The sequence below is a fragment of the Dysidea avara genome, chromosome 15, assembly GCF_963678975.1.
Source record: "Dysidea avara chromosome 15, odDysAvar1.4, whole genome shotgun sequence".
NCBI lineage: Eukaryota > Metazoa > Porifera > Demospongiae > Dictyoceratida > Dysideidae > Dysidea > Dysidea avara.
The window spans coordinates 3,224,982-3,249,510 of record NC_089286.1 but is presented as its reverse complement, the minus strand read 5'-3'; the positions used below and the strand labels follow the sequence as shown (position 1 = coordinate 3,249,510).

At 39.3% G+C, this 24,529-nt stretch overlaps 1 protein-coding gene across 1 annotated transcript in view; it reads left to right on the top strand.

Annotated features, from left to right (window-relative positions):
* The window catches only part of LOC136245130 (adhesion G-protein coupled receptor V1-like), an 82,491-nt gene extending 62,702 nt beyond the window's left edge, over positions 1-19,789 (top strand). The window contains exons 50-93 of the mRNA XM_066036638.1: positions 2,726-2,875; positions 2,923-3,129; positions 3,175-3,321; positions 3,371-3,580; positions 3,699-3,833; positions 3,880-4,089; positions 4,138-4,278; positions 4,326-4,529; positions 4,582-4,713; positions 4,773-4,985; positions 5,038-5,187; positions 5,241-5,435; positions 5,483-5,632; positions 5,680-5,886; positions 5,937-6,071; positions 6,315-6,530; positions 6,577-6,717; positions 6,770-6,970; positions 7,026-7,160; positions 7,209-7,412; positions 7,470-7,616; positions 7,934-8,140; positions 8,194-8,331; positions 9,833-10,051; positions 10,100-10,249; positions 10,299-10,496; positions 10,552-10,683; positions 10,740-10,955; positions 11,002-11,142; positions 11,200-11,403; positions 11,450-11,584; positions 11,635-11,844; positions 11,891-12,040; positions 12,091-12,297; positions 12,376-12,510; positions 12,634-12,828; positions 12,882-13,022; positions 13,076-13,282; positions 13,334-13,468; positions 16,043-16,273; positions 16,323-16,429; positions 16,478-16,657; positions 16,706-16,850; positions 19,533-19,789. Of these exons, the coding sequence (XP_065892710.1) occupies positions 2,726-2,875; positions 2,923-3,129; positions 3,175-3,321; positions 3,371-3,580; positions 3,699-3,833; positions 3,880-4,089; positions 4,138-4,278; positions 4,326-4,529; positions 4,582-4,713; positions 4,773-4,985; positions 5,038-5,187; positions 5,241-5,435; positions 5,483-5,632; positions 5,680-5,886; positions 5,937-6,071; positions 6,315-6,530; positions 6,577-6,717; positions 6,770-6,970; positions 7,026-7,160; positions 7,209-7,412; positions 7,470-7,616; positions 7,934-8,140; positions 8,194-8,331; positions 9,833-10,051; positions 10,100-10,249; positions 10,299-10,496; positions 10,552-10,683; positions 10,740-10,955; positions 11,002-11,142; positions 11,200-11,403; positions 11,450-11,584; positions 11,635-11,844; positions 11,891-12,040; positions 12,091-12,297; positions 12,376-12,510; positions 12,634-12,828; positions 12,882-13,022; positions 13,076-13,282; positions 13,334-13,468; positions 16,043-16,273; positions 16,323-16,429; positions 16,478-16,657; positions 16,706-16,850; positions 19,533-19,642 (7,523 nt within the window). The 3' untranslated portion in view covers positions 19,643-19,789. The remainder of the gene's footprint in view (positions 1-2,725; positions 2,876-2,922; positions 3,130-3,174; positions 3,322-3,370; positions 3,581-3,698; positions 3,834-3,879; positions 4,090-4,137; positions 4,279-4,325; positions 4,530-4,581; positions 4,714-4,772; positions 4,986-5,037; positions 5,188-5,240; positions 5,436-5,482; positions 5,633-5,679; positions 5,887-5,936; positions 6,072-6,314; positions 6,531-6,576; positions 6,718-6,769; positions 6,971-7,025; positions 7,161-7,208; positions 7,413-7,469; positions 7,617-7,933; positions 8,141-8,193; positions 8,332-9,832; positions 10,052-10,099; positions 10,250-10,298; positions 10,497-10,551; positions 10,684-10,739; positions 10,956-11,001; positions 11,143-11,199; positions 11,404-11,449; positions 11,585-11,634; positions 11,845-11,890; positions 12,041-12,090; positions 12,298-12,375; positions 12,511-12,633; positions 12,829-12,881; positions 13,023-13,075; positions 13,283-13,333; positions 13,469-16,042; positions 16,274-16,322; positions 16,430-16,477; positions 16,658-16,705; positions 16,851-19,532) is intronic.
* Positions 19,790-24,529: the final 4,740 nt, after the last annotated feature.

The following is a 24,529-nucleotide window of genomic DNA, read 5'->3' as shown; positions in this document are numbered from 1 at the left end:
CTCTCTGGCCAAAAAAATTGCTCAAAAACCATGCAGCTTCACAATACCATCCTGGCACCTTGGCAGTATTGGTTAGGTATAACCAAACCCAAAAGTGCCTTCAGTATGACTCTAAATGCTTTCAACAGATAGCTATAGAATTTAAAAAAATTTCAGTAGAATTTTCTACTGACTAACTGCCTGCCTGATGCCTTTAGGCAAGTGTAGCTCGACAACAACTAAGGCTACAGGCTTGATTTTTTCACTGTTCAACGTTGTTTAATCCTGAGATGTGCCTTTTGGCATGTATAATGCACGCATCATGGACTTACCTTTGTCCTCCTTTGTGTCCCATTCCTTCTTCTGACTGCCCAAGCATGCACCCCAAGGTGTTTATTTGTGGTAGTGCAATACATAGCTTCCGTATGTTTGTAAATGGGAATTGTCTGTATTTTCTGTGGTGAATGGATTGATTGCAGAGGCACTTCTGATACTGTTCTTCATTTGTAATGCTGTGTAACAGGCTGAAAAGAGGTGAAGGCGAAGCATAATGGCCACTTCAAATTCACTTTCGAGTCAGTAATTGATAGTTGGGGCACACAAATCATACATATTTTTCATGGTAACTGGATTGATTGCAGAGGTGCTTCTTATACTGTTCATTGTTTGTAGCACTGTGTAACTAGCTCAACATAGCTAAAAGCAAAGCGTATTAACCACTTCACTTTCAAGTCTATAATTGATAGCTGGGACTTGTGTTCAGATGAATACATTAACTCTGGCACCATCCTTTCCTTTGATGCAGTATGCGTGGGTTCATTAGTCATAACAATGTTACAAAAAAGTAAATAAATCAGTATAAGGAAAAATTAGGTATTTTAAGTTCAATTAGGGATCATAGAAAAGAAAAGTAGGGGATCACCTACACCTGCAGATATACTAGTGGACATTATTTTAATCCCTAATCCATTGACTGATTTTGGTTTAAATGTCCACTGGTATATTTGCAGGTGTAGGAGACCTCTCCTGTTTCATTACTTTTCTTTTCTATGATCCCTAATCGAACTTAAAATTCCTTATACCTGTATAAATAGTCAATTCTTGTAATATAATTCTTTTATGGAGTAAGTTATAAATGTAGCCGAATGCTCTATTAGGGTGACTGTTCTATTAGAGTACCTCGATCCCGCATTTTCTACATGTAGTTGGCTTTCGAATCATAACTCAGTGGTTTGTAATTCGATTCTTCTGTACTACTGCAAGGACTTTCTATGATGATTATTCCAGCTACACACCGATTTTCAGCTCATTGCTCTTAGCGGTTTGCTCGGTAGACGTGAAAACTACTAGTTTTTTTATTCGTAAAAATTGATTGCATAATTATGACACAGGTTGGGTTTTGTGTCATATCTCCATGGTCTTTACCTCGATTCTTTTCAAACCAAACAAAGACACTCCTATGATGGTTACTCCATCTACGTAACAATTTTCAGCTCATTCCTTCAAGGGGTTTACCCTGTGGGCGTGACAGACCTTCGACCTTATTTTACGCGAATAATCGATCATAACTCCGTGAATGTTCATCAGATTCCTACCAAAGTTGGTACTGAGATCCACCTTAATGAGCCCTTCAAGTGTGCTAAATTTCAGCCTGATTGGAGCACACATTCGTGTTTTATGGTGGATTTTGCGAAGTATGCAAAAAGAAGAAGAAAAAAATGAACAAATTAACGAAATTTTGTTCGCTCGTATCTCGGAAATGGCTGGAGCAATTCTCTTCAAATTTGGTATGTAGACTCCCTTAACTGGCAGGTACGTCTCTAGCAAATTTGGTTCCAATCGGATTAGGGATTACAGAGCCATGTCACTAAAAGGCTTGCTAACATGCACATTTACGCTTAACACATTTTGCCAAATTAATTTTTCACCAAATGCAATTAATCGAGGAATCGCCAAATAGTCAGCTCACCAAAATTTCTGCTTATACAGTAGTTTATTTAGTAACAATGTTAAACTGAGTCAGGTCATCCAGGTCCTGCTTTATAGATTATTCAGGTCTGACCTCATGTGCTAAATTAAACGTGGACGTGTTACTACACGTCATAGCGTAGCCCTGCTTCTTTCGTGAGCCACGCCCACTTACATAAATTACTGTCTGTAGGCTTATGTAGAGCCACACCCACTGATAATTTAGTTATTGTTGAGTCATAATCTAGTATAATAGTGCTATGATCAACTCTTTTAAATATTGTGACTGGTTTTGTGAAAAGCAGGCTATTTAGTAGTCATGAGCTTGCAAAAAAACTTCACAAAAAAGTACAAGAAAACATTAGGAGTTTTAAATTAGAGTAGGGACAGTGTATAGTGCTGCAATAAAAAGCAATCAAACAAGCTGGATCAGAGTAGTATGTAATGTACAAATAAAACAATAAGAAGTGAATATCCCTACTGTGCATTGAGTGTAGCACATTAGGGATATTCACTTCTTATTGTTTTAAAGTATTTGGACATTACGTACTAGCTTGTTTCAGTACTTTTTATTGCAGCACTATACACTGTCCCTACTTTAATTTAAAACTCCTAATTTGTTCTTATACTTGTCACAATATTTTGACAACTCTCTATGAAAAATAAAATAAGTAACCAGCATGATTTGTTTATGTGACCATAGTGCCATGGTTGTCCAGGACTACAATGATGAGCAGTGGATGAGTTGTTATTACTGTATTGTTAAATTTGATTTCAGGTCTACAAGTGGAGTTCACTAGTGCAACATACAGTGGGTCAGAAAGGGATGGAATTATAGTAGTAGACCTTGAACTTACTGGGGGAACATCTACTATTCCTTTTGATGTCACTGTTACTCCATCACAACAGTCACCACCATCTGCTACAGGTGATGATGTAGAGCATGATAATGTGTTGATCATGTTCAACTAACAGGTGGTGTTGACTTCAGTACTGCTGCACAAACTGCTTCTTTTGCTAGTGGAGCAACTTCAGCTAGTGTTAGTGTACGTGTCTTTCAAGATAACATTGTGGAGGCAGATGAACAGTTTGATTTAACATTATCTTTATCATCGTCACCTCCTTCTGGGATTAACGTAGGTAGTCGTAGTACAGCAGTAGGAGTGATTGAAGATTCCACTGGTGAGTGATATTGTAATGCTTACTTACACCATTAGTGCTCTCTAGATCTTTCTGTGAGATTTACCCAATTACAATATTCTGGAACTGAAATTTCAAGGAGAGTTATTGTAAGACTGGAACTAGTAGGAGGCGAGTTTGTTAGTCCAGACTTTGTCAATGTAACAGTGTTAGCTGCTGCAAGATCTGCCACAGGTCAGCTTGCCATCATTAATATTGTTTTATTAAGTTTGTGTGTATTTAGGTGGTGGTGTAGATTTTGTGTCCAATCCTTTGACGGCTATATTTGCTGCTGGCTCCTCAACATCTTCTGTAGCTTTTCCAGTTATACTTGACGGCGTCATGGAACGTAGTGAAATATTCATTGTGAACTTGAATGTACCAGCAGTCTTTAGCTCCTTCTTAAGAGTTGGCAGCCCTAATAGTGCAACAGCAACCATTGTTGACTCAACTGGTAATGAATCTGTTTATAATAGTACATTATCTGTGTCAGTATAAGATGTGTTGTGTAACATTACAAAGTTATAGCTAGGCTAGTTTATTCATTATTAATTTGCTGTTGTTCACTTTAGTGATAGTAACTGTTGCTGAGACATCATATAGAGTTGATGAGGATGATGATACAGTACAAATAACACTACGTCTTAGTCAACCAGCACCTCAAGACTTCACAGTAAACATGTCCAGTAGTGACATCACTGCTACCCGTAAGTGTCAACTAGTCTGTTACTCTGTATTAACATGTGTTTACAGTTGGTACTGACTATGGACAAAATGGTATCACCACATATGATGTGCAGTTTCCAACTGGTAGTACAATGCAGTCATTCAACATAAGAATATTGAATGATGATGTGATTGAAGGAGATGAGATGTTTAGAGTAACTATTGATACATCTTTAGTAATGGGTGTTGTTGTTGGTACTCCTAATGAAGCTGAAGTGACAATAGTTGAATCAACTGGTTAGTACTACATAACATACACAATGTTTTACTACATTACTAATGCAGAAATAGCAATACGATTTTCAGACAGAGATTATTATGCTACTGAAAGCTCACAACAAATGGTAGTTGAAGTAGAACTGATAAGAGGAACTTCCAGTACACCAGTTGGCTTCACAATCACCTTGTCAGGTCAAACTGCAAGAGGTGAGTGTACTAATAATTAGCTAGATTAATATCAACTAATCTGCTAGCTGGAGATGATTTTGTGGCTACTCCAATTGATGGGGTGATAGCACCAGGATCTGAGAGGACTTCAATAACCATACCAATAAGACAAGACAATGTGATAGAAAATAATAATGAAACATTCTCCATGAGATTGACACTACCCGTTGCAATACCAGGAGTATCACTGGGTACTAACACTGCTATTGGACACATTATTGATACTACAGGTATAGTACTGGGTACAGTGTATTGTTACTGGTATTATTAACTGTTGTATAGTACAAGTGTCATTCCAGCAGCCCAGCTATGTGGTCAATGAAGGGAGTGATGTAACAGTAGGTTTGACTTTAAATCGACCTGCCTTACAGCAGTACACTGTGACTGTCACTAGTAGGGATCGTAGTGCTTTTGGTATGTACACTGAAAGTTATTTGCATGCAAAGTTATTATATTCCATGCCACTTATATAGCTGGAACTGACTATGGAGTCAGCAGTGGAGTACAGACCTACACTGTGACATTCCCTACTGGATCAACTGATCAGAGCTTCACTGTTAACACATTGTCTGACTCTGTGTGGGAATTTAATGAGGTGTTTGACTTGAATATTCAACGATCAACTACTGCTGGTCTGACGGTTGGCAGTGTTAACAGAGCAGAAGTGACCATCACAGACACTACAGGTAATGCTAAGTAGTGTTTGAACAATCAGTTCTTACATTAATACAACAACAGTCCTGCAAGTTCAGTATAGCACAGATATGTACAGTGGCAGTGAAGAAGCAAGATTCATACCAGTTACTGTGTCTTTGGTATCTGGTAGTCTTGATCGGCCAATCAGGGTAGAAGTGGTACCATCTCTCCTTACACCACCTTCAGCCAGTAGTACGTTACCATGTGTCAACATGTAATAATGGTGATGGGAGTTGTTCTTGTAGATAATGACTTTACCTCATCATCAGTCACTGCTGTGTTCTCCACTGGCTCCACTAGTAGTACAATATCAATACCAGTGTCACGTGATAGCATCGTGGAGGGTCCAGAAACATTTAACCTTGGATTAAGGTTCTCAGATACAAGAATTACAGCAGGTACACGTTCTACTGCTACAGGACAAATTGATGATTCAACAAGTAAAGTGTTACATTAGTAATATTTGTATCATCTTATCTCGTAATAGTGGTAACTGTCAGGTTCACCGAGACATCATATAGTGGCAGTGAGATGTCTGGTGTTGTTGATGTTGATATTGAGTTGGTTGGAGGAACATCTGCTATTCCATTTGATGTCACTGTAACTCCATCACAACAGTCCCCACCATCTGCTACAGGTGATGATGTAGAGTATGATAATGTGTTGATCATGTTCAACTAACAGGTGGTAATGACTTCAGTACTGCTGTACTAACTGCTTCATTTGCTAGTGGAGCAACTTCAGCTACTGTCAGTGTACCTGTATTTCCAGATGGGATTGTGGAGGAAGATGAACAATTTGATTTAACACTACGTTTACCACCATCAACTCCCACTGGAATTAATTTAGGTAGAAGACGAAGGGCTACTGGGATTATTACAGATTCAACAAGTAAAATATTAGTAGATGTAACAGCTTGACATTAAGTACCATTTCCATAGTCACTGTAAACTTTCAGCAAGTTACATATAGAGTTTCAGAGAACAGGGGACCACTGATGGTGGGGTTAGTACTTGATTCACCACTTACAAGCTCAACTACAGTAACTCTGACAAGACAAGATGGAACAGCTACTGGTGAGATGTGTGTAAGAGCATGTTTCACTCAAGTCTACCAATAGTCATCATAGTATTATATATCACATCCCACACAACAAGTTTCAAATTTAGGAGTTGGGATAAATGTAGAAATCATGCAACTGGTTATACAATTGATATACAATAATGAATCAACAGTGTACATATCCACTAAACCTTGAGTATCACAGTGGTCCATATATGGCTATACAGTAAACTTTTGAACTTTATCATTAATCACAGCTGGATCAGACTATAGTGTACCAGGCACTACTGGTCCACAGTTCACAATTGATATACCTGATGGTGTTACAACACAACCATTCTCTGTCACTATCAATGATGATGACTTTCTGGAGCCAGATGAAACATTTATGTTTACTATTACTGGAATAAGTTCCCCTGTGGCAACAGTTGGTGGCCGTCGCATGACTACAGTGACTATCGGTGATGATGATGGTAATGTGACTTTTGTGTATAACTTGTTATATTCTTTGCATTGTAGACTTGCGTGTTGGGTTTACCAATGCTGTGTATGTTGGAAGTGAGAGTTCTGGTGGAATTGAAGTTGAGCTTCAGTTGACGGGAGGTAGACCAACTGTGCCATTAGCTGTAACAGTACTGTCAACACCAGGATCAGCAACAGGTAAACAAATCATCTAATTATATTATGCATAATATTTGGTGCTGCTGTACAGCTGGTAGTGACTTTACGGCTAATCCATTATCTGCAACATTTGCTGCTGGAAGTACCAACACCAGAGTGACAGTACCTGTTATACTGGATAGCTTGTTGGAAGGAAATGAATCCTTTACTCTTTCCATCAGAGAGACACTACCTGGAGTATTTGTAGACAATGCTCGTAGTATGGCAACCGGTATAATTGAAGACTCTACTGGTAAGTGTGATCTGATCTGGATACCAATACAATTGATCATAGTATACAATTACAGTTGCAGTGAGATTAGAACGAGACACTTATTCTGTTAATGAAAACAGTGGCCGTCTGCCAGCAGCACTCACATTGAATCAGGCATTCTCTACACCTGTAGTTGTGATGGTGCAAGCTCAAGACATGACTGCTACTGGTATGTATGTCATGTGTTATGATGTGTTTGTAATGTATCAGTCTGTAGCTCCAAGTGATTATGGTCCCCAGCAATCCTACACTGTTACTATTCCTGCTGGCTCTGTTAGACAGCCATTCAGCATAGATATTGTTGATGATAACAATCAGGAACCTGCTGAGACTTTCTCCATGAACATCACATCAGTGGGTACAAATGGTGTAGCTATTGGCACACCCTCTAGAGCTGTTGTCACAATTGTTGATACAACTGGTAAGTATATTATTTAACCTTCTATCCTTTTACCTCATAATTTTGAACAATATTTAGAACTATCAGTGGAGTTTGCCTTGCCTATGTACACTAGTTCGGAAACTGGTATACTCAGAGTAGGACTTGTGTTGAATGGAGGAACATCTGATTCAATCATTCGAGTATTAGTTACACCATCACAGCAAGTACCACAATCAGCCACAGGTAATCAGTGTTGAGTGAGCAAGTTACTTGGTCAATGTAATACATTATTTACTACTGTGCAATGTTACAATAACGTATTACTTCAAATGAAAAGTAGTTTGGTCTCCCACCTGTATTTCTGGATTTATTGCTTTTCTTGTTCTAGTGATGATAAGAACTATGGCTTCTTTAAAAGTAATATTACCACACAATCAAAAGGAATTCATTATATAAATTAGAAGCCTCAATTTTAATAGCAATACACAATGTGTTACTTTAGTAAAGTGTTATTCCCGACACCAGAGGTAATTTAGAATGGTTTGTTGTTTGATGTGTAGGTGGTGGTGTGGACTTTACCTCAAGACCAGATAATGCTTTCTTTACAAGTGGCAGTAATCGCACTTCAGTTAACATAGGCATAACATGTGATAGAATAGTGGAAGATGATGAGCAGTTCAACTTGGCACTTTCAGTGCCTTCCACAACTAGGAGGGTAGTGGTAGGTACTAGGTCTACTGCAACTGCCACAATCACTGACTCTACGAGTAAGACAACTCATTAAAGATATACTGTTATTAATGGTGCTCTCTTGTTGTAGTTGTGATTGGTTTTGAGGATGACAGTACTACAGTCAGTGAAAGTGTAGGAAATGTCATGTTACCATTAACACTCAGTCAACCAACACTACGAAGATTAGTGGTCGGGGCAACATCATCTGTAGGAAGGAGTGCTACAGGTAAGTCTCTCTGTAATTAGACTACAACACTAAAGATACATCTCCTTGGAGCCATATGGAATACAAAAAGAAATGAAAATCCACACAAAACAGCAAAGCCGTGAAAAAAGGGTGCATCCTTCAAAAGCAAGTTGTGAAACTAATGATGGCAGCCAAAAAATGGCTGCATGATGTTTATGCTAACCATTTATCATAATATCATTGCAGCCATTTCATGGCCACTACCATTGATTTTACAGTTTTCTTTTGAAGGCCACACCTCAGTTTGGCCATTTTGTGTGTGGTTCGGCTTTGAAGGGTAAACTTATACAAATTTCCACCTAAAAGGTATTTCTCAGTTCTCAAAATAGCATTTTGTTCCTTACAACATTCTTATTTGTTACTTTCTGGTAATTCCAGCTATTAATAACCTACTTGTGCTTTACTTACACTCTTGCAAATTTCTTGTAACATTTGTAACCTGAACAGAGCATGTAATCATTTATGGTTCTCATTTGATGCTCACATGACTACACACTACATACAATACAAACTACAACTAGCATGTTTTTGGATTAATAACAAGTACACTGAGGATTGTGTGACAAATATGAATAATGTACATGTGAGGGATCTACCTATCAATGCTCACCTCTGTTGTACAGGGGGTGTAAATGGTTTTGTTGTAAATTAGAATAGTCGCTAATAATTGACTGTTTCATAAGGTGATGTCTGATGTAGTATTCTGAAAACGTTTGCTTGTTACCTACAAATTCCTGCTTTTTACTTAGTTTGTAACCACTGGTAATAGCTACCTGCTAATGGATATTTCTGCTAAATTTAAACAACATTAACAATGCTGGGCTGTTTTTGCAAAATTCTATTTCACAACGCGTGCTAAATAAAAATTTATGCACATTTCAATTGCTTTGGTATGTACTGAAACAAAGCTTAAATCAATAGAATCCAGATTCTCCTGCTCATTGGCAGTAAGAAAAAATTATGTTAATATAGCATATGGTACATGAATTATGGACACTTATTTACGATGCGAGTTTACAGTCATCATTTAATTGTTGAATTTGCCTTTGTCTTTGCTCACGTGGAGATGTAGAGGGAAAACACTATGCCTTGATCGGTATAGCAATTCATAGTGAACAGACTGAGCCAAATTCCATCTTCGTAGCTTGTTTCAGTCGTGAGTTATAATCTATTTAACTAACTCCTGTAATTTATTTGCCGTATTGTTGCTGTACAAATCGAGTTTCTCCCTATTCCAACTGTCTAGTGCTATAACTCCAAGACTATTCATCACAAAAGGCCAAAATTTTGGCTGTCCACTCCTTTGTTACTATAGATAACAAAGAAGCAATAAAATGGAATTTGAGGAATGTGCGAAAATGGCTGGTTTTTGCTCAGAGGGTCACAATTGTTAATGCTGGCATAAGACATTATAATTTTCATATGCATTGACACTACTGAATATCATTGACACTACTGAATATCACTGGTGTGTTATCAGGTGGAGAAGACTATGGTCAAAATGGAGTACGTGATCCACAGACATTCACAGCAGTCGTTCCTGCTAGCAGTTCCAGAGGAACAATGCCAATAGTCATCATTGAAGATACTGTGGTAGAATCTAATGAAACATTTACTCTAACAATTACCCAATTACCACAAGCATGCAATATTGCAAGTGGTCAGAATTCAACTGATGTTACAATTGTGGATAATGATGGTAAGGTGACAGAATTGTTGTATTAAAGTGTTATTTAATCTTTCATAGAAATAACTGTACAGTTTTCTGCTGCTCGCTACACTGGTACTGAGAGTAGTATGATGGTAACAGCAGAACTTGTAATCACTGGTGGAACATCAAATAGTGTTGTCAATGTCATGGTACAACCAGGCCAGCAAACTCCACCATCAGCTATCGGTGATTATCAGCTTCATAGCTGACTAGTATTGTTAACTTGTTCTTCCAGGTGGAGGTGTTGATTTCATCTCTAATGTTGTCACAGCAACTTTCCAACCAAACCAGTTATCCACTAGTGTGGATATTCCAGTAGTGTGTGATACTGTAGTGGAAAGTGATGAAGAGTTTAATATTAATCTCATTGGAAATTCAGCAGTGACACTTGGAACACAGAGCTCCACTGTTGGTGTTATAATAGACTCCAGTGGTATGTGTAGTAGTGTAATGTACTTGTTAGTTGTGATGATGATTTCTGGTACTAGTGGTGATCTCATTTGAAATGGATAGTTACATGTTTGGTGAAAATGAAGCAGCTGTGATGAACATTGTACTCAGTCAAGCACACACTTCTGATATAACAGTTCAACTTCGCCTAACAGACATATCTACTAGTGGTAACCCAATAATCTCCTACAATGTAAGTGTATATATGAGTGTTTTCGTTTCACAGGAAGCTCAGATTACAGCCAGTCATCAATATTTCCTGTCACTATACTAGCTGGAGAAACTGAACGACAATTCAGTGTTTTGCTAGTTGATGATGATATAGCTGAACCTAATGAGATGTTCACATTGATAATCATCCAAATAGTGTCTGGTGGATTTTGTGGTTCTGTTATTGATACTGTAAGGGACACTACAGATGTGACTATTATTGACAATGATGGTTAGTAAAGCAAGGTGTATGTCAATCTTATAATAGCAATGTGTAGTTGTAAGAGTGGAGTTCACCCAGTCACAGTATATAAGTACTGAGATCTCAGAAGACTTGGAAGCTATCATTAGAGTGACTGGTGGTGTTTCCAACATTCCGTTTTCTGTCACCATTACACTCTCCTCAAGAACAGCCACAGGTGAGATGAACACACCATGCTACAGTCACACATTTGTTTTCCTTTAATACTTCATAGCTGGGCTGGACTTTGACTCTACTCAATTGTCCACTACATTCTCACCTGGTGACCGACGTCAAATTGTGAATATTCCACTAATTTGTGATACAATAGTTGAAGACAGTGAAACGTTCCTCATGTCACTGTCCCTCAATGTAGCTAATCCACGTATACAAATTGGAACACAAGGCACTACCACTGGTATCATTGAAGACTCCACAGGTTAGTAGCTTCTGTCTATTACATCATTTCTAAAAGTGTTTTACAGTAACAATCAGTTTTGAGAGATCTAGCTACAATGTAAATGAAGGTGATGGATTTGTGCAGTTACTGTTACTACTTAGTCAGCCAGCCATTGAGGATTTTAATGTGATAGTCTCTACTAGTGATGGCACAGCTATGGGTACACAATGATTGTCATCTTGTTCCTATTAACTGCTGTCCTTCTTGTAGCTCCTGAAGACTACTCTTCCTTCAATACATTAATTCCTATCTCACGATCTTTCCGTGGTCAACAAGTGAACATTTTTATTAATGAGGATCAACTGCTTGAAGATACCGAACAATTTACAGCATTCCTACAGTTATCAACAGGCGGATCATCATGTGGTGTAGCATTAGGGAGCATCACTACTGTTACTGTTAACATAATAAACAACGATGGTGAGTGAAGAAATGTAAGAAATGTTGTTAGTTACAATGTTTGCAGTTGTGAGAGTAGAATTCACCAGATCAGAATATATTGCAACTGAGGCATCTGGGGAGTTACCAATTACAGTGGTTTTGTCAGGTGGAAGACCAAGTGCTCCATTTAACATATCAGTCATTCCAACTGAATCATTCCCTACATCAGCCATAGGTCAGTATCAATGATTGTAGTTAATAATAGTTATATCATTATGTGTACAGGAGGTGGTGTGGACTTTGACTCTGATCCTATCACTGTAACATTTGGTCCATCAGTTAGGAGGGTAGATGTGCAGGTACCACTAACACGTGATGCAGTTATTGAGAATGAGGAAAGATTTCAACTGCGTTTGATGATACCATCCACCAACTCATTTATTAGACTGGGATCCATCAATACTGCTATTGGACGCATTGAAGATTCCACTGGTATGTCATTAAACTATTTTCTGTAATACAATTTAGTTCTGTGTGATGGATTCCTCTTATCTATTGTTTGATGTGTAGTGTCTGTACAATTTGTGGATGATGAGTACACAGTCCGTGAAGATATGAGATCAGTACAAGTTGAGCTGGAGTTGAATAGGCCAGCAGGTGCTCCTGCTACAGCCACTGTTGTGACAGTCAACGGAAGTGCTACTAGTAAGTGTCCAAATAAAATGTGTGTGTGTTTGTGTGTGTGTGTGTAATCTTTGCTTGTGACATTGTCTCTGTGTAATCTTGCATACAGTAATGATAGAAATTGTTTATCATACACTTCTGTAGGTGGTAGTGATTTCACTGCTGGTCCATATCAAGTGATGTTTACTGCAACACAGTCAAGGCAAACATTTACAATTGGAATAACAGATGATTCTCTAGCAGAAATGACTGAAATGTTTCAACTAATGTTAACACCTTCAGGAATGATAACTGTTGGTAGGGTTGACACTGCCACTATAACTATAATGGACAATGAAAGTCAGTCAACCATTTGTCCTATTGTAACTATTTTTAGTATTGTGTCATTGTAGATGTGGCTGTACAGTTTAGTAGGGACACATTTGCTACTACTGAAGTTTCACAAGCTATGGACATCACATTAGAACTATTGGATGGTGTGTTAGATACAGCTGTCACTGTAACTGTGGTTACCACTGAACAGACAGCAACTGGTACACAATTCTTTTATACTGAGTTACTATCATGTCACTTCTCCACATGTTAGCTGGTGTTGACTACGATCCTAATCCTATTGATGTGACCTTCCCAGCTGGTCAGAGTACAGCTACTGTACAATTACCAGTTATTCTGGATAATGAAGCTGAACGTGATGAACAACTCAACCTCATGTTGGTGATACCTTCTGAGGCAGAAATGCTACTAACACCAGGTAGAGTTACTGATGCTGTTGGTATAATCAAAGACTCATCAGGTAAACACAACTAACACTTAACCAGCTTGTCATTATTACATTCTGTTATAGTTGCAGTACAATTTGAGTTCCGTAGCTACATAATAAATGAAGACAGAACTCCAGTGGAACCATTCTTGGTACTCAGTAGACCAGTAAATGTATCAATTGATGTAGTAGTTGATGCTGAAGATTTAAGTGCTATTGGTATGAGCTGTGTGGTGTGTATGTATAATGTGTGTATTAGTCAAATTATGTTACTAACTCTTGTAGTCTAATGGGAGTTCCTCGTTTTCATTTACGTACACATACTGTCCCAGAATGATTCACCAATGCATGCTAGTCTTCTAGACCTAAGTAGCACATTGGTTTACCAGAGATTACTGAGTGATTTTATCTTTATATGTTGCTATTATAATGTTATCTTGGTGTGCATGAGTATGTGTGCGTTTGTGCATGTAAGTAGTTTGTGAGTGTGTGTGTGTGTGTGTGTGTGTGTGTGTGTGTGTGTGTGTGTGTGTGTGTGTGTGTGTGTGTGTGTGTGTGTGTGTGTGTGTGTGTGTGTGTACGAGTGGGTGTGTGTGTGTGTGTGTGTGTACGAGTCGGTGTGTGTGTGTGTGTGTGTGTGTACGAGTGGGTGTGTGTGTGTGTGTGTACGAGTGGGTGTGTGTGTGTGTGTGTGTACGAGTGGGTGTGTGTGTGTGTGTGTACGAGTGTGTGTGTGTGTGTGTGTGTACGAGTGGGTGTGTGTGTGTGTGTGTGTACGAGTGTGTGTGTGTGTGTGTACGAGTGGGTGTGTGTGTGTGTGTGTGTACGAGTGGGTGTGTGTGTGTGTGTGTGTGTATGAGTGGGTGTGTGTGTGTGTGTACGAGTGGGTGTGTGTGTGTGTGTGTGTACGAGTGGGTGTGTGTGTGTGTGTACGAGTGGGTGTGTGTGTGTGTGTGTGTGTACGAGTGGGTGTGTGTGTGTGTGTACGAGTGGGTGTGTGTGTGTGTGTACGAGTGGGTGTGTGTGTGTGTGTGTGTACGAGTGGGTGTGTGTGTGTGTGTGTACGAGTGGGTGTGTGTGTGTGTGTACGAGTGGGTGTGTGTGTGTGTACGAGTGGGTGTGTGTGTGTGTACGAGTGTGTGTGTGTGTGTGTGTGTGTACGAGTGGGTGTGTGTGTGTGTACGAGTGGGTGTGTGTGTGTGTACGAGTGGGTGTGTGTGTGTGTGTGTGTGTGTACGAGTGGGTGTGTGTGTGTGTGTGTGTGTACGAGTGGGTGTGTGTGTGTGTGTGTGTACGAGTGGGTGTGTGTGTGTGTGTACGAGTGGGTGTGTGTGTGTGTGTGTACGAGTGGGTGTGTGTGTGTGTGTGTGTACGAGTGGGTGTGTGTGTGTGTGTGTGTGTGTGTGTGTACGAGTGGGTGTGTGTGTGTGTGTGTGTACGAGTGGGTGTGTGTGTGTGTGTGTGTACGAGTGGGTGTGTGTGTGTGTGTGTGTGTACGAGTGTGTGTGTGTACGAGTGGGTGTGTGTGTGTGTGTACGAGTGGGTGTGTGTGTGTGTGTACGAGTGGGTGTGTGTGTGTGTGTGTGTACGAGTGGGTGTGTGTGTGTACGAGTGGGTGTGTGTGTGTGTGTACGAGTGGGTGTGTGTGTGTGTGTGTGTACGAGTGGGTGTGTGTGTGTGTGTGTGTGTACGAGTGGGTGTGTGTGTGTGTGTACGAGTGGGTGTGTGTGTGTGTGTGTACGAGTGGGTGTGTGTGTGTGTGTGTGTACGAGTGTGTGTGTGTGTGTGTGTGTGTGTGTGTACGAGTGTGTGTGTGTGTGTGTGTGTGTACGAGTGTACGAGTGTGTGTGTGTACGAGTGTACGAGTGTGTGTGTACGAGTGTGTGTGTGTGTGTGTACGAGTGTGTGTGTGTGTGTGTACGAGTGTGTGTACGAGTGTGTGTACGAGTGTGTGTACGAGTGTGTGTACGAGTGTGTGTACGAGTGTGTGTATGAGTGTGTGTGTACGAGTGTGTGTACGAGTGTGTGTGTACGAGTGTGTGTGTGTGTGTGTGTACGAGTGTGTGTGTGTGTGTGTACGAGTGTGTGTGTGTGTGTGTGTGTGTGTGTGTACGAGTGTGTGTGTGTGTGTGTACGAGTGTGTGTGTGTGTGTACGAGTGTGTGTGTGTGTGTACGAGTGTGTGTGTGTGTGTGTGTGTACGAGTGTGTGTGTGTGTGTGTACGAGTGTGTGTGTGTGTGTGTGTGTACGAGTGTGTGTGTGTGTGTGTGTACGAGTGTGTGTGTGTGTGTGTACGAGTGTGTGTGTGTGTGTGTACGAGTGTGTGTGTGTGTGTGTACGAGTGTGTGTGTGTGTGTGTACGAGTGTGTGTGTGTGTGTGTACGAGTGTGTGTGTGTGTGTGTGTACGAGTGTGTGTGTGTGTGTGTACGAGTGTGTGTGTGTACGAGTGTGTGTGTGTGTGTGTACGAGTGTGTGTGTGTGTGTGTGTACGAGTGTATGTGTGTGTGTGTACGAGTGTGTGTGTGTGTGTGTGTACGAGTGTGTGTGTGTGTGTGTGTGTGTGTGTGTACGAGTGTGTGTGTGTGTGTGTGTACGAGTGTGTGTGTGTGTGTGTGTACGAGTGTGTGTGTGTGTGTGAGTGTGTGTGTGTAGACGCACACAGAGACAGTGAAATGCACACAGACAGACAGAGAGATGGGGAGACAGAGACATCATGCCTGTGTATGTATTAGTGAAGCTCATCATGACATAGCTACATTTCATTACGACGTATTGTATTTGTAATTATGTAGATGGAATTGATTTTAAGTTCCCATCATCAGTCATTAATGACACAAAGTTTAATGTTGTTATTCCTGCTGGAATGAGAAGAGTCAGTCTACCAATCACAATAATAGACGACTCTCAATTTGAGCCTGCTGAGACCTTCCGATTGACAGTGGAGGTCCCTTCATCCAGTGCTACACTAGGAGTAACTGTTGGTGAGATAGCAACGACTAAAGTGACCATCAATAATGATGAGAGTAAGTGTACTGTAGTGTTGTATGATGATGTTATATTATACTACTACAGGTCCCTGTAGGAACATCACTGTTTGTAGTGGAAGAATTGTAGTACCAGTGAGATCAACTGACAACTGTTCTGTCTGTGCCATTTGGCAGCCTGGACCATTTGGAAATGTCAGTACAATAATTGTAACATGTTAATCCATGTCATTTCTTATTTAGTGCACTCCCAATTGTCACCTTGGTATCCAAGAACGTGTGGTACAGTGTATTGATGAGGACACGGGAAATGTATTGTCTGATGTACACTGTGACCTCACCAATCGTCCTGCCACCTCTCAAAGGTGTGGTAGTGGATCATGTATGATAAGGGCTAGGTGGAGACGAGGAAGATGGAGCATGGTAAATTGCGTTGTATTCGTATACGGTAGTGATCATGCAATCTCACAGTGTTCTCGTACATGTGAGGGTGGTAGCCAGAGGAGGAAGGTGGAGTGCTATAGTCCAATGGAGGATAAGGTACTACCTGATCAAGAATGTAATCTGACTACACGACCTAGATCATACCGGACCTGTAATAATGATATTCCTTGTGGTGAGATATGTACTATCCACACAACACAGTTTAGCTGTTATAAAAGGGGTGCTGCCATCAAAAACCTGGCTGAAAAAAATTGTAAAATCAAATAGGGATGGGCGGTATTAGGAAAAATACCTCGAATACCTTTTAAACTTTTAAAACACATGGGTAAACTATGAGTTACAAGTATACCCTTATTGTGCTAGCTAGTAGTATAGAAGTTACCCTTTATAGGAACAAATGAAATGAAAAATTGTATCACTAACTAAGGTTTGAAGTATCCTGAAAAGTAAAAAACCATTGTGATTATGTACTTCAATCATACAGTACGATAGTACTGTATAGTAGGGACCACAAAGGAGTAGGTGTGGCCCACGAAATAACATCACCCAAAAACCAGCCTCAATTTTCCTAGACAACGATGAGGTAGTATTGGTTAGGTAAAACTAAGCCCAAACAAGCTTTCAGATCAACCCGAACACCTTCAACATGTTGCTACAGAAATTTTATTTAACGCAATTTTCTACTGACTGACTGAGTAAGTAACTGACTGACTGATGCCTTCATACAAGCATAACTTGATAACAGCTAAGACTATGGGCTTGATTTTTTCACTGTTTGACATTGCTTTGGCCCAAGAGGTGCCTTTTTGGCATACTGTAGAATGTACAATACATTCTTCATGGACTTACCAGTGTCCTCCTTTGTGTCCCATTCATCTTTGCTGACAGCAAAAGTGTCAATTTGGTGGTAGAATGTGATGGCTTCCCTTCGTAACAGAAATCGTCCATATTTTTCATAGTGGCCACCTTGATTGCAGAGGTGCTTTTTAAATAGTTCTTGATTTGTCCTGCTGTGTAACCAGTTGGACATAGCCGACAATGAAGTGTAATGGATACTTCACTTTTCAGATGATAATTGATATGACTGGGGCTTGTGGCACCATTTCTTTCTTTCAGTATGTGTGGATTGCTGAGGTGCTTTTCGAACAGTTCTTGATTTGAAATGCTGCGTAATGGGTTGAAAATAGCTGACAACGAAGAGCAACGGATGAGTTCACTTTTCAGACGATAATTGGTATAGCTGGGGCGTGGCACTATTTCAAATGTAGTGTACGTGGGTTTACCTGTCATAATAATTATTTACAAAAATGTTAACAAATAAGTACACAAAAATTGGAATTTTTAACTAGAGTAGGAACCATAGTACATCGATAAAAAGTACTGAAACAAGTTGGAGCAGTCCATAATATTAAATCACAGTAAAACAATAAGAAGTGTTATATCCCTACTGTGCATTTCCATTATGGTATACATCTTGAGCACAGTAGGGATATAACACTTCTTATTGTTTTACTGTGATTTAATATCATGGACTACTCCAACTTGTTTCAGTACTTTTTATCGATGTGTTATGGTCCCTACTCTAGTTGAAAATTCCAATTTTTTTTGTGAACTTATACAAACAGGTCTGTGCTTGTCTGCAGCATAAATATGGTGACTTTCATGTATAGCCACCGCTAAAAATATGGTATTCGGTGTTTTTAGAAAACCACATTGGAATATATTAATTACTAATACCTAAATACCTCCCAACCCTAAAATCAAAAGCAGTAGCCAAGAAATGGCTGCAATGTTATTAATGCTAATAAATGTTAATAATACACACAGCCATTCTTGGCTGCTACCTTTGATTTCACTTTCTCCACTCAGGCTATTGAAGGCTGCACGTGACCCTTTTACAAAACTTGGTTGTTGTATGTGGGTTTATTTCTTTTTGTACTCTATAGCCCCGAGGCCAGTTATAGGCTGGCTTTGGGTTTTTCACCCAGATTACTTCTTATCTATATAGTGATAAAAATTATGTGAGGTGAACAGCCATGATTGCCTTTACGGATTCGGGTGTTCAGTATGGAGGTCTCTGGTTAGGAACTCTAATAAGTTTTTTCAATAGGTTTCATTTTACCCCACAGTGACTGTTCTATTAGAGTATCTCGAACCCCAATTTACAGTTGTTTGGCTTTTGTTTTGTAACTCTGTAGCTAGCTTTTACTTCTTCAGTTTTTCTAACCATCAAAAGGAAACTCTAGCCTATGTACACACCAAGTCTCAAGTTATTCCCATCAACGGTATACCCTGGAGCCATGACAGAAGTTTGATGTTTTTACAGGGATTAATAGCATCATGGACACTTATCAGATTCCTTGCAAACATGAATTTTCCTTTATGCTGTTTATCTATGCCAAATTTCAAATTAATCAAATTACGCATTAATTGTTTTATAACAACTTTTGCAAGTGTACGAAAAGAATAATCTTGGCCCCAGCAGATTCCTTAAGAAGGAAACATAAATGAAAAAAATCAATACTTTTGGGAACCCATTTCTCACAAATGGCTAGAGTGAATTTGATCACTTTGCTGTGTGGCCTACCCTACATGGCAGACAGCTATAATGAAAAAATGGAGTTTTTTTGGAGAAGAGACCATGTAGCTATGCTAGCATGAAAATGTCATTCTTCCTGTCCATATACACATGGTGTATGCTTGGCTGCATGATATTTATGTGTCTTGATATATGATGCTCTATACCATTCAGTATTCACACTTCACTTTTGTTACTCCTCCTTGTGTAGTGTTTGATATCAATACTAAACCACACAATGTGTAGTAGTCAATTATGTGATATTCTCTTTTACAGCATGTATTGACCTCTATCCCGACTTCTGCCCCGGGATCATGGGTACACCATCGTGTATGGACCCATCATATTATCAAGTGTGCTGTATGAGCTGTGGGACTGATAAGTAGCTGCTGCTGCTAGTTCACTGACATGGGACTTGATAATTATTATGGGACATTATTATTAGTATGTGTAGTATATAACAGTGACAATGTACACAATAGTTTACATAATTATATTTTGTGTTCATATTATGGTATTAGTAGTATATACAACATGGTCTACCACTCAGTTGTGGATCCATCTGATCATGAGACTACTGACTCTCCTACTCGATCGTAGCTCTTACTATGGGTGATTGTTATATCATAAAGAAACATTAATTTTTCACGTCACTTATTCCTGTCACAACAATGATTTTTGTATTATTGGAATTGGTGACTGAATGCTGCTCTTGCTATAGCTAGAGAAGTAAAAGTTCAGGATCATGTGAGCTATGTAAATCAACTATCTAGTGTATCCCACCCATTTTGCTGTTTTGAGTATTGGTGGATGAGTAAGGCCACATCAACTTGAATTAATGTTTCTCGGGCAAAAGATAGGTAAACATAGGGTCGGTAGGTAGGCAAAATAAAAATAAAATTTTCTGAACTTAAACTAAAGCTAAACATGCCATTCACAGTATATATAACCATGCAAAAGAATAATACATACTTTAATGCAGTATTATATCAACACCCAAAAAGTAAATAGCTTCATGTGCCAAGTTATTTTATAACAAAAAGTAAAAATAGCTAAGTTTTTTCTTGCAATAACCAAATTCGCTCCGCGCTTTACTGATACGGAAGGCCAGCAATACATCGATGCCATTTCTTTCCACTCATGTGACCAAATACCTGATCTTAAAAGTTAACATAAACATTGTTCCAAGAAATTAAATGGGTCGGTCAGGCCCGAGAAACATGAAATTAAGTTGAAGTGGCCTAACTATAATAAGTTTACGTGACCTGATGGACCCCTTTGTATCAACAATTTTTGCAATCTTCATATATAGTCTGTGACATCCCATATTAGTTTATAAAAATATTATGTCTGTGAAAGATACATGGGCTATATATTATATACAAGTTAAGTGAAAATCTAAAATTTAATGTTAAACATGGCTAGGCTTTTAATAGTAGCTAGTTAGTAGCTACTTACTTTCTAATTAGGGATCTGCAATGCATATCGATACAGCAGTATCACGATACAATACTGAATTTGGTAAATATCGATATATCGAAGTTTTCTAGTAGAACAGTCACCATTACTGTAACAGTGATGTAGATATTCAAATAGAAAGCCTTTCTATTTACCTGTGCTATAAAATGCAATGTTACGAGAAGCCATACAAATACGCGTGTTATTTGTGCTGCTGTTATGGCTTACTAAACTATGAAACAGTAGCTGTTACACTTTAAGTGTAAAGAACTGCACCACTAAGTAGTAAACAAATCTGCTGTATACACTAGCCATAGCCATCTTGACAACTCATCAAAATGCGGAGTAATCCGGACAAGCCTTTGTGGGAGCAGTTTTCCATACTAAAAATCATACCAGCTATTTGTTACATCAGTATAATACTGTAGTTTATCAGTATTTACTGAATAAGGAAATTTGTATACACAGTGAATGTAGAATAGTGTCGGCTCTTTAAGGTACAGATAAATTGGACCTAAACCAAAACAGCTAAGCTGTAAAAAGAATGCGGCCCCCAAAAAGGCCAGGATGAAAAATGTGAAATCCAAGGTGGTGGCCAAGAAATGGCTGTGATGATAGGCTAATCGCAAAAGTTTAATAACGACAACTCAGCTGAATTTGCGTTGCCTCTTCCACGTTTCACTAGGATTCGGCACCAAATTCACCTGAATTGTCGTTATTAAAATTTTTGCCATTAACCTACCATCACAACCATTTCTTGGTAGCCACCTTGGATTTCACATCTTTTTTCACCCTGGCCTTTTTGGGGGTTGCACTCTTTTTTTACAGCTTGGCTGTTTTGGTTTAGATATCACTTCTTTTTGTATTGTAAGCCACAAAGCCAGCCATCAACTGGCTTTGGTGCTTCCTTTTTAACTTGTTTTTTTTCTTCACTGCCAGAAGCAATTATGTGTATACCTTTTTGTCTGATTAAATATTTTAATGAATTTATAATAATATATTTCACATATGTAATAAGGTGATTTCTTACATAACTGAACTGTAGCTGAAACTCTCATTGTTTGTAGTTTGAACTCTTTTCAGGGTGACTTGTTTCAGGCTGAACTCTCTACATGGTAATTTGTTTCTAGCACATATTTCTACAGGGTGATTTGTTTGTAGCTGATCTCTCTACAGGGTGACTTGATTCTAGCTGAACTCTCTACTGGGTGATTGAACTCTCTACAGGGTGCTTTCTTTGTAGCTGAACTCTCTACAAGCTAACTTCTTCCAGCTGAACTCTCTACAAGCTAACTTCTTCCAGCTGATCTCTCTACAGGACGGCTGTTTCTAGCTGATCTCTCTACAGGATGACTTGTTTCTAGCTGATCTCTCTACAGGGTGACTTCTTTGTAGCTGAACTCTCTACAGGGTGATCTCTTCATAGTTGAACCATCTACTTGTGATTTGTTTGCAACTGAACTCTCTACATGCATGGTGGCTTCTTTGTATCTGAACTCACTACAAGGTAATTTCTTCTAGCTGATCTTTCTACAGGGTGATTTGTTTGTAGCTGAACTATCTGCAGGGTGATTTGTTTGTAGCTGAACTCTCTACAAGGTAACTTCTTCTAGCTGATCTCTCTACAGTATGACTTGTTTCTAGCTGATTTCTCTACAGGGTGACATGTTTCTAGCTGAACTCTCTACAGTGTAATTTGTTAAGTTTGTAGCTGAGCTCTCTGTTGTTTCTAGCTTATCTCTCTATGGAGTTATAACTTGTTTGTATAGCTGAACTGTGGTTTTTTTGATTGGTTGCTGAACTCTCTACACAGTGACTTGTTTGTAGCTGAATTCTCTACAGAGCAACTTGCTGTAGCTGAACACTCTACAAGGTGACTTGTTTATAGCTGAACTCTGCTCTGAATCTCTACAGCGATATATTTATATGTAATCTCTACAGCGATATATTTATATGTATTTATATTTATATATCAAGACACACGGTAGTGTGTCGTGCGGCCCAAGAAGCCGGCGCGCAACCCCGTGAGTATATTGACAGGAAGAAAGAAAACGCAATTTTCGCACCTCCGTAGCTCTGTGCTGCCCTGATGAAACAAGACGAATTTTGCTGTGTACATTTCCTCTAACTTCAGTACTCCACATTCCAAATCTGAGCGAAATCGCTTCAGGCATTCCTGAGATATGCGACTTCAAAAATTGGCTTAGTTTCTTTGTTTTTTTTCTTCTTGTTTTTCTTCCTCTTTTCGCACACTTACAAAAACTGCTATAAAACGCGAACGCGTTATCCGATTGCCTTGAAATTTGGCACACAGAAGGGGGATATAAAGGCGCATCTCTGTACCAACGTTGGCTGGACTACCATAAACAGGCAAAGAGTTATGAGCGATTATGCACGAACAATAACACCAATATGTTGTCATGCCTACAGGGTAAGCTGCGTATGGGAAGAAGCTGAAAATCGGTGGGTGAATAGGTTAACTATTGAACCTCAAACCTTTTGTGGTTTGAAAGAAATCGAGCTAAAAACCAGGAAGATACAACAACAAAACCAACAGTGTGTAACAATTACGCAACCGAGATTAGCTAATAAAAAACGAATACTTGCCACTCCTACCAGATAAACCGCTTGGAGTAATGCTTTGAAATTCACTGTACAGATGGAGTAATCATCTTAGAAAGGCTCTTCAATGGTGTAGAAGAATCAGACTTAAAGCCACGGAGTTATAACACGAAATCCAACTTGGTGTAGCAAGTGCGAGATCGAGATACTCTAATAGAGCAGTCACCCTGAACAGAATTCAAGAGATCAGTTAGAAATAAGTAACCTGCATAGAGATCAGCTACAAACAAATCACCCTGTAGAGAGTTCAGCTACAAACAATTCACCCTGTTCAGACATCAGTTAGAAGAAGTTTTCTTGTAGAGAGTTCAGTTACAAACAAATCACCCTGTTGAAAGATCAGCTAGAAGATGTCACCTTGTAGATAGTTCAGTTACAAAGAAACCACCATGTAGAGAATTCAGCTACAAACTAGTGACCCTGTAGATACATCAGCTAGAAGAAGTTACCTTGTACAGAGTTCAGCTACAAAGAAACCATTCTGTAAAGAGCGCAGCTGCAAACAAATCACCTATACAGAATTCAGCTACAAACAAATCACCCTGTAGAGAGATCAGCTAGAAGAAGTTACCTTGTAGATCGTTCAGCTACAAACAATTCACCCTGTAAAGAGATCAGCTAGAAGAAGTTACCTTGTAGAGAGTTCAGCTACAAAGAAACCATCATGTAGAGAATTCAGCCGTAAACAAATCACGTGTAGAGAGTTCAGCTACAAACAAATCTCCCTGTAGAGAGATCAGCTAGAAGAAGTTTCCTTGTAGAGAGTTCTGCTACAAACAAATCACCCTGTAGAAAGATCAGCTAGAAGAAATCACCTTGTAGAGAGTTCAGCTCCAAAGAAACAATCATGTGAGAGTTCAGCTACAAACAAATTGTCCTGTAGAGAGATCAGCTAGAAGAAGTTACCTTGTAGAGAGTTCAGCTACAAACAAATCACCCTGTAGAAAGATCAGCTATAGAAGAAATCACCTTGTAGAGAGTTCAGCTACAAAGAAACTATCATGTAGAGAGTTCAGCTACAAACAAATCGTCCTGTAGAGAGATTAGCTAGAAGAAATTACCTTGTAGAGAGTTCAGCTACAAAGAAACCATAATGTAGAGAGTTCAGCTGCAAACAAATCACCTGTAGAGAGTTAAGCTACAAACAAATCTCCCTGTAGAGAGATCAGCTAGAAGAAGTCACCTTGCAGGGA